We start from the raw sequence: 9,695 nt of genomic DNA, 5'->3' as shown, positions 1-9,695 counted from the left end.
GACTGCCATCCAGGTGACGGTTGATAAATGTCACTCTTTGCCATCCCCCACTACATTTGAAATATATCACAAGTTCTATATTTCCCCAGGCCAGAACCCCAGTTCATCAAGCCAGTTTGGAAAAGCAGCTGGCGGAGGCACAAACCATAGCTGTGATTAACAGAAAGACTTTGAAACTGAACACACAGAAGGGAAACGAACAAACTGTTTAATCTTGTCTTTATTCCGCTCTGGCCATTTAATCTCTGCTTTGGCCCTGTGCATCTGGACGGCATATAATTTTCTAAACATTTTATTATAAATGTTCATTTTTTTTCACCAACCGCTGATTTCATATGTGCTTAGAAAGCATTCACTTAAAATGCTAAAGTAAGATCGAGAGGCAATTTAGGTTGTTGCTAAGCCGGCATTCAAGGTGAACCGCTCAAGCGTTGGGAGGATGTGCTATTATTGATTTCAACAGTTTGGCCTTGGGGTACCTTGCATGGCTGAGGAAGCAATCCAGGAAATGAAGGGTTTTCATGGAAAAGCCCCATTTTCAAGCTTGATTTGTTATGCTCAGGAGTCCCGATAAAGTAGCCTCTCCCTGCGTTCCTATTGCTCTGGTTTGACTCAGTGCAAAAGAGCCACCAGCAATTTCTGGAAGTCCCCAGAGGTGTCGGAGCGAACCATGTCAGAGAGAGACTTCTGATACTTCTCCTGGAACTTGGCTTTTATCCCCTGAAGGTCGACCTGTAGGCACAATGACAACAGCGTGGGTGACAATACTGATGGTGTGTTGACTGTAAAAGGCAGGCACTGTCCTAAGGCATCACAATCATTTATTATAGCTTTAAACAGCCCATAGGGGCTGAGCTGGCATTATTTACATCTTGAGGCTAAGAAAAGGGAAGCCTGCTTTAGTTTCCTAAAAGTAGAAGCGTTGCACATGTATTCCATTAAAACTTTATGTAAGGAAGCTAAAATTTAAATTGCATATATTTCCATGTGTTACAAAGTATTTTTCTTTTGCATTTTTTATAAGTTTTCGAGAAGGAGTCATTCACGGGTGGCAGAGCTGTACACAAGCAGGTGGGAGGTGAGCCCCATTTGCTTTCCAAGACAGTCTGACGGGATTTGGTAGAAGGGTAAGCAGATTTTCCAGACAGAGATTTGAAGTCAAGCATTGTGGGCTGGAGAGATGGCTCAGCAGTTGAGAGCACCGACTGCCTTTCCAGAGGACCCGGGTTCGATTCCCAGCAACCCCCTATAACTCCAATTCCAAAGGGATCCAGTGCCCTGTTTCTGCTTCCCTGGGCACCAGGCAGGACAACAGTTCCAGTGGACACATTCCAAACCAATCAGCATGTGTAGGGCTTATTTTGAATCTAATTCATGGAAAGTTTAAGAATCCTGGGCTTGAAGGACCATTAGGAGGAGACTGCTCCAAAGACTCACTGTTCTGCTTCAGATTCTTTCAGCTTTAAAAGCAAGGGTTGCACAAGTGGGGGGATTAACTCCAGACTCCAGATGGGACAAAACTAGTCCTACAATGAAACAGTTTTTTTTCTTTCTTTTTTTTTTTTNTTTTTTTTTTTTTTTTTTTTTTTTTTTTTTTTTTTTTTTTGCCGTGTTTTGGTTCTGGTTTGAACTCTGCCTTACAAGCCAGGCCTACAAACAGTAGACAACCAGACAACCATTGGGCTCTCTTCTCTTGCTTCGGTGAGAGGCCAGGCTGAGACAGAGAGAAGAAGGAAAGATAGGAGAGGGTCAGGGAGTAAGGGGTTGTCTGAAGAGGACGCTGCTCTCAAGCCGGAGACTACTGGAGGATGGATGCTGTGAGTGGCCCTGCTGCCCTGCTCGGGCATCCTCTGCCTGGCTGGAGGCCCAGTCATGGGGGAGGAGGAGGAGGATGGGGAACAGGATTGGGGAAGCTGGCCTTTGGTTCTAGTGCAGGAGGAAGATGAGTGGGTCCCCTAAACATATATGTGCCTGGGCCTGAAGCATTCCAAGGGGACTGACCACAGGTAGAGATTGCCTACACTCACATAGGGGTCTCTTCTGAGTTGGAACTGAACATCCCATGGTCTGTATCCAAGGGAACCTAGAATGCTGGCGAGCCCTCTGGTGAGGTCCAATCTCTCAGGGCCTGTAGAGCCCTGGTCCTCTCAAGACTTCTCTAGGGGCTGTGCTGCTGAGGGCTGGAGGGACAAAGAAGGTAAGCCCCCCTCCCCAAGGGAGGGAGAGAGACTCACACAGGCTAGAGAAAGCAAACTTCCAAGGAGCAGAGAGGCTGTTCACAGGAGTAAGGGGGTGGGGGGAGGGGAGGGCATGGAGGAGGAGGAGAAAGAGGGGGAGGAAAAATTCCAGGAACAGAAATAAAAAGGAAAGAACTGCCTTGCTGTGAGGCTATATTTAAAAACAACGTCAGATGTTAAGTGTTTGTCGAAAGACATGGATCAGAATTTGGGCTGGTATCTCTCCCTCTCTGCTGAACATTTTTTTCTTTTTAAAAGATGTCTGTGGGTTTTCAGCAGCTTAGCTCCTTTGGTTTCCTCCACAGCAGTGAAATGCCCGCCACTTCCCCTTCTTTGCACACCCCCTTCTGACCGTGGTCTGACAGCCCAAGTGTTCGATGTGCGGCCTGGTGGCTGCTGCCAAGTTCCTGGGCACATCTCCCCCCCTCTTTCTAATGCTCCTGTTCTTCTCTGAGATGGGGTGCAAACTCCTCGGGCAGTAAAAGAAGCCCCGTTCTGTTATGTGTAAAGCACTAATATGCAGGTGGTGCATAGACAGATACTCAGTCTTATCTGTGCGAGAGATGGTAATCAGACATAAGTCTGTCTAACGTGGCTCTTGGAGAGGTCAGGATTGAGAAAAAGACCAAGAAGCCGTTCTATTGGTCTTTTGTTTGTTTGGTTTTGATGTTTTTGTTTGTTTTCTGAGAAGCCATACTTCTAAGGTGTGCTCTGTTAAATGAAGCGACCGAGGAGATCATTTGCGTTCTATCTCCGTCTTGCTGCAGGATGACCCCTTTCCCTGCCTCTGGTTTGTCTTCCCTGAAACAGAGCTGGGCGTGACTGTGCTACCTTGGAACAACTCCACCAGTTCCCCTTTACACAGCGTCACCAGCTCTCTGGAGCCACAGATGACGAAAATAGAAGCAGCACTTATTATTGTATTTTAATGAAAAGAAGAGGGCTGAAGCAGAGTCCAACGCGTTCTGCATATCCTGGGAAGGAAGGGGCTGTCTTTGTCTTACATTTTTGATATGTAGTCCAATAACAACAACAACAATAATAATGATAATGATAATAATAATTGCCAATGACATTAATTGGGGAAAAAGACACTGATTGGGGAAAGTTCCCTTTTGGGGATCGAGTGTATCTTACCTCAGCCCTGGTCACGATGATGCGAATTAATGTCTTCTCATCTGTCCCCATACCCTTCATGGCCTTGTACAGTAGGTCAGCAAAATAGCCCTCGAGGTCCTTGGCACATCTCACTGGGAGGAAAGGGAAAGGAGGATGTGAAATGTTTTCGTGGTTTGCGGGACAATCTAGGGACCCTGCATAGGCACAGAGTGTCCAGGCGGTCCGTTGGCCATCTGGACTTGACAGGCAGAGGTTTTCGGAAGGATCTGACTTTCTACTACTGTGAAATGAGATCTAGAAAGTTCCCTGGGTCAGTGGAGCATGACTCTCCAGCCAGAACGGAGTCCAATCCACTGCAGAGTGAGGAGGATGGCCTCGATTCTCGGCGAGCTCTGGGGAAGGAGAGGGGCCCCTCTCCCACTCATAATGTGGGGGTCTGGGGTCTCACTCATGGACACGGCTGGTGCTACCCAGCGGGACCTCTGGGACTAAAGCAGGCCTCTGTGGGAAACACAGCTTGACCAGCAGCCTTCCGTAATAGAACCTCAGAGCTAGAAGGTTTGCTCAGCTGGACCACGCCCTGCCTTCTGTGTCCAGAAAGCTCTGCACTCTTTGTTTTCTTTACTGCATTTGTTTGGGCGTCTTCTGTATTATCACCTGCAGGACCCCAGCATCTCTCATCTGGTCTGTGGGACAAAGATTCTCGTCCCTACTATAAAGATTCCCTCTTTATGCTTCTGCTGTGCACTCCTTTCTGGTCCTCCTTTGTCTGCCATCTTTGCTCTGTTTACAACCTGATGAAGCTTATTCTTTGCTCATCAGCCAGACAATAGGGTGAACTTGGATACTGGAGGTAAGTGTGCTGGCTAGTTTTTTTTGTCAGCTTGACACAGGCTGGAGTCGTCTGAGAGGAGGGACCCTCAATTAAGAAAATGCCTCTATAAGATCGGCTTGTAGCCAAGCCTGAAGGGGGCATTTTCTTAATTAGTAATTGAAGTGGGAGGGCCCAGTCCATTGTGGGTGGTGCCATCCCTGGGCTGGAGGTCCCATAGGTGGGGAAAACAGGGTGAGGAAGCTGTGGGAGCAAGGCAGTAAGCAGCACCCTCCATAGCCTCTGCATAAGCTCCTGCCTCCAGGTTCCTGCTCTGCTTGAGTTTCTGTCCTGCCCCCTCCAAATGATGGACTACAATACAGAAGGATCAGCCAAATAAACTCTTTCCTCCCTTAGTTGATTTGGCCTTGGTGTTTCATCACAGCAATAGAAACCCTAACTAAGACAGTAAGGAAGCATTTCTCGCCCATCCTCCCAGGCTCATAGGCATCCACCACGGCAAATACTTAAGAAAAACAAACCATTTACTCCTTAGGTTGTCAATAGCCTTCTAGAAAGCATACCAGTATTTTGTTTCTTTAAATTTTGTTTTATACTTTTTTTCTGTTTCTTGAGACAAAATTTCATTCTATAACCCAGGCTGCCTTGAACTCAAGAATCCTCCTGCCTCAGACGGGAGTCATAGTGCTAGAACTACAGCAATTTTTCAGTGTTAGTGATAGTAATGTATTCACTATAAGTGTGGAATGTGAACCTTAACCTGTGCTAGAGCAGGGCTTTCATTTCCTACTCACTCTCTGTGTGGTTGGCGTTTCTGAGAGGGGGAGAGGAGCAGAACCTAGGTGAAGAGCTGTTCTTTTTTTCTCTCCATACAGCAGTTAGCTAAGTTTCAGTGGAAAACCAAAGTGCCAGGTATTTTCTCTCTTTATCCTAACAGCAATCCCAAAATTCCTGGTTTGAGGTGGGTGGGAAACCCTGTGCTTCTCTGACAAGCACATACTTGAAGTTCCCTGTGGTCCCCAGGCTATCAGAGCTGCCGGCATCCATAGGGTTTTCCTATGCCACACAGCACGTATGGATGTCCAAAGGTCATCTCTCTGTCAGTAACAAGTAGAAATCCCTCGAAAGGTTGGACCAGGACAGCTAGGAAATATCTGTAATAGACCCATCTCTGTCGAGTGGGAAGAAATGAGAGCCATGGCTCTCCATACTTTGATCCTCTTTCCTTCAAAGAGCAGGACTTTGCAAACTTAACTGAGCATAAACCATCACCAGGGAGCTTATAAAGTGGCTTTCCAAGCACCATCCCTTTTCTGGTTTCTCTGTGGTAAACCAGGGGTGGGTTCTGGAAACTTTCCTAAAAGGAGATTTTGAGGCAGGCAGTCCATGGGCTCCACTGGAGAAGTGTTTGTTGTGGTGATCATGTGATCTCAGCCCCTATAGATGTGGCATCCCTGTATGTAGTTAAGGGATGTCTTTACAGTAGATGGGGTAGGGGTGGGGTATCTAGGAAAGAGTCTTTGTGAGGATGATGTACAAGGTCTTCTTGAACCGCTTTTACCTTTGGAACCTTGACTCTACCAATTCCTGTAGTACACAGCTCCCAACTCCGGAGCCTGGCTTTTTCCTTCCTCTCTACCATTCTTATTGTCTGTTTCCTGTCTTTTCACTGCGGCTTAATATATTTGTGTGCATCATTTGTGGACATTCAACTCCTTATGAGCAAGAACGGCATCTTTCGTGCCTCTGATCCCACACTGAGCACAACTCAGGAAAATGCTGTCACATGTACCTTCTGACTGGACTCTGGAGTCTTTCTGGTTCTCACGTCTCAAGTTCAGGCAAGGTCTGGGCCCTCAGAACTCATGTAGAGCACTCTAACCATTTGGGGGAGCCTCCATGAAGCCCAAAGGACAGCTGCTCACACAGGGCTCATGTGTGTTCAGCGTGGGGCGTGAGCAGTGTGGGTAACATTGAGAGTTCTGCACACCAGACTGATGTTGGCTGGTTTGAGTGTAGAATGAACAATGGGAAAAGGTCAATGGCTGACACTGTTTAAAACAAAACTTGTACAAAAAAGAATCCTCCAAACTCCACAAAGGAGTTTGGCAATGGGAGCACATTTTTTAGGTTCCAGGGCTGCTAGTTTGGTTCTTCCTCTTCTGGGGGACACGTCTCTCCATCCCTGTGCCATTTGGGATGGTTCCCTGGACTCGCTACCACAGCAATGTGGACAATGGGCAGTGTCTTCATTCCAGGACTTGGAGAAAGGAAAAGGGAGCCTGCCAGACATGGCCCTATGCCCATCTCTTTGCTATTTCCTGCCTTTGGGCAACACCTGCAGAGAAGGTTCTGGGGTTGGCTTGGCATGGCCAAGATCGAGCCTCCCTCCCCTCTGTTTCTAAACAGACCTCATTCTTTGAGAACATTGAAGGGAATCCAGTGGGAAAAAAAGGAGACCCTCTGGCCATCAGGCATGTGCAGAAACTTGTCCGGAGTTCCTAACTGTGGGGGCTTTTCAGGGCACGTCATAAACTGTCACCACACTGCTACCTGAGCTTAGACAACAGTCCCAGGCTTTGACAGATGCTCTCGGGGACCTACACCCTCAGTTCCAACCACAGGAGACACTATGCTGGGCCTCTTAGATGCTCCCTTTAGGACCAGACACTCAGTGCCAAGGCTGCTTGCTGATAGCTGATTGCTGATAGCTGGGTCCTTTCTCAGAAGTCCCCTTCCAAGTGAGGGAACTGGCTGCTTAATGTTGCGAATGGTCCTGGAGGCACAGCCTGTGTCCAGTGGCTGGTTAGTGGGCAGTCACTAACAGAGTGCAGAGACTTGGCTGCTGGCTTCACTATGGACACCCCACCTTCAGAGCTCCCTACAGAACAAAACCCCATCACATCCACCTCCTGCCTTCCCAGTGCTGCTTCTGAAATGATTCCTGTAAGGAGAACCCCATCTCTCAGCATAGTTCTGGGGAACCCACCCTGGGGCAGCACCTCCTAATTTTACTTTACCTATAGTTAAGTAGGCCTTCTTCAAGTCTCCTGATGTTTCTTCTTCGATGGCTTCTTCTATGTCTTTGCCTATGAGCTGGAAAGACAAAAGAAACCCAGCCATTACTCCAGTGTTGCTGTGGGCCTCAGCATCCCTCAGCTTCCTTCAGAAAAAGTGCTGCTGTCTTCCAGATTCAGTGCTGTGCCCTGAGGGTGCCTATCCTGCCTCTCGCATTGCAAGGTGGCATGGTTGTCCCTGCCCCCATCCAAGAGGGGACTCTCAGTGCTGAGGAGCTGGCTGAGTTGACCCCAGAAAGTGCCATTTCCTCAGCTCCATTTTCTCATCTGTAATACTAGGGAGTAGAGGGATAATGGATATATACCTGCAACAATATGTTTTGTGTATGTGTGTGCCTGTGTGTGTGTGTGTGTGTCTATGGGGGGGGGGAGAGAGAAGCGCATCCATTCACAGACAGTGTGTGCAGAGGTCAGCAGTGGAGGATGACTTGTGTCCTGCTTTATCTCGCCTCACCTTGTTCCTTTGACACAGTGTCTCTTACTGACTGCAGAGTTAGGTCAGCAGGTAGCAAGCCCAGGTGATCCTTCTGTTCCCCGACCCCCACCATAGCTCTGTGTTACAGGCACTAGTGGCCACTCCTGATGGCTTTTAACGTGGAGATAAGGCTCAAACCCAGGTTCTCACACTCACTCATCCAGTGCTCTTACCTATTGAGCCATATCCTCAGGCTGTGACAACAGGGCTGTGCCCTGAGGGTGCCTATCCTGTGTCTCTCATTGCAAGGTGGCATGGTTGTCCCTGCCCCCATTCAAGAGGGGACTCTCAGTGCTGAGGAGCTGAGTTGACCCCAGACAGTGCCATTACTGTTACATTGTATCCATGTATTTTGTATACATTGTTACATTGTATACAATGCGTTACATTGTATAGCATTAGTTTGCTGCCTCCCGCTTTTCAAGTTCCTGGGAAGCTGTGGTTGAAACTCTAGCCTGTGTCTCCTCCTTCTCACCTGTCTGGGAACTGAAGACTCCACCATTTACAGTCTGGGTAAAGAAGGAGAGGCTGTGAAGTTCATGGTGAAACTTGATCTAATGGTTCATCATAGAGCGGGGCTTCAAGGGCCGGAAGCCAGGGGCTGACCACATCAAAATGCCACTTTCCTTTACTGCTGGGTAGTTGCTAATGCTCTTATACATTCACTACTGGCTCACGTCGCTTGGCACCGTATTACACACTAGGTTTCTTCCCAAATATTTACAGAAACTAAAGTTAAAGTAAATTGTGCCTATCCTTAGCACAAATACTGCGGGGACCAAGCTCAGAGAAGGCAAATAAAGAGAAAGGAATACGCTCTGTTGGGTTTGAGGGCTTTTTTCTCTTTCTTAGAAATTGTCTTTTGAAGACAGGACACAATTGATCCTAAAAATAATCGAGACATTTGAGTACACACTAATAGACTTGGGGGGGGGGATTGGAAAAACAAAGGCAAACCAAACATTCTTTGCTATGTTAGGACAAAGTGTGTATGTGTGTGTGGCTATTTAACAAAGGTCTTCTCACCATCCACATATCTAGAAGTCTTTTTTGAAGTAGAGGACATCAGATCAGATCACCCCCCCCCCCCGGGGGCTGCTGCCACCTTTCTGAGGTTTGATGTGAGAGTCGGCGCATTGTAGGATGGGTATCATTTCCCGGAAACTGGGCTCTTATTGTGCAGACTGAGATTGTATTTCATGAGGATGTTTTATTCACACAGGTCTGGGTTTAAAAAACAAAAAACAAACCCACAGTAAGCCACTTTTTGTTTCTATTGTTAGAACTGAGCCTGAACAGTGGTTTTCAGTTTTTGGTAGACTCTCAGCCTCCAAAGGGGACAAAAGAGGAGCCCTGCAGTTCTGAGGAGGCAGGAGGTGGCCTCCTCAGCTGCGTTCTCGGCGTCAATGCCACTCTCTGACCTCTAGGGGGCGATAGTCACACGATGTCTTTTCTCTTTGGGCCTCGCCCTTTATTTGTCCCTGCCTAGGTAGGGATGAACATAGTCTGAAGACAGCATGCTGGCCCATGCTATTGGAAGCCTCCTTTGCAAGCTTTATACCTGGTTCTTTTTTGTTTGTTTGTTTTATTTTGTTTTTCGAGACAAGGTTTCTCTGTAGCTTTGGGGCCTGTCCTGGAACTAGCTCTTGTAGACCAGGTTGGTCTCGAACTCACATTGATCCGCCTGCCTCTGTCTCCCGAGTGCTGGGATTAAAGGCGTGCGCCACCACTGCCCGGCTAAATACCTGATTCTTAAGGTGCTCTCTGGATTAATTTAGGTTTTCTGACCTTAGGAGCAAACTAATCTCACAGTAGATAAATGGGCTGTCGTGCCGGCGTGGCGCTTACAGAAGGAGTAGGGGGACACATGCTCTTCTTCTCACAAGTGTTCCCCCAAATTGCCAGCATGCCAGCAGTGAATGGGCCAAAGCCGCTTGCGTGGACCTAGGGATATA

At 47.7% G+C, this 9,695-nt stretch overlaps 1 protein-coding gene across 1 annotated transcript in view; it reads right to left on the bottom strand.

The window, feature by feature from the left end:
- Positions 1-202: 202 nt before the first annotated feature.
- Positions 203-9,695, bottom strand: part of Anxa13 (annexin A13) — a 48,850-nt gene continuing 39,357 nt past the window's right edge. The window contains exons 7-10 of the mRNA XM_050145219.1: positions 9,551-9,684; positions 7,209-7,351; positions 3,375-3,487; positions 203-732 (exon numbers count right to left, since the gene is read on the bottom strand). Coding sequence (XP_050001176.1) covers positions 613-732; positions 3,375-3,487; positions 7,209-7,351; positions 9,551-9,684 — 510 coding nt within the window. The 3' untranslated portion in view covers positions 203-612. The remainder of the gene's footprint in view (positions 733-3,374; positions 3,488-7,208; positions 7,352-9,550; positions 9,685-9,695) is intronic.

This window comes from Alexandromys fortis, unplaced genomic scaffold (assembly GCF_014885135.2).
Source record: "Alexandromys fortis isolate MF-2015 unplaced genomic scaffold, M_Fortis_MF-2015_v1.1 scaffold_2_1_26212458, whole genome shotgun sequence".
In the NCBI taxonomy this organism is placed as follows: domain Eukaryota; kingdom Metazoa; phylum Chordata; class Mammalia; order Rodentia; family Cricetidae; genus Alexandromys; species Alexandromys fortis.
This window is presented reverse-complemented; position numbering and strand designations above follow the sequence as displayed.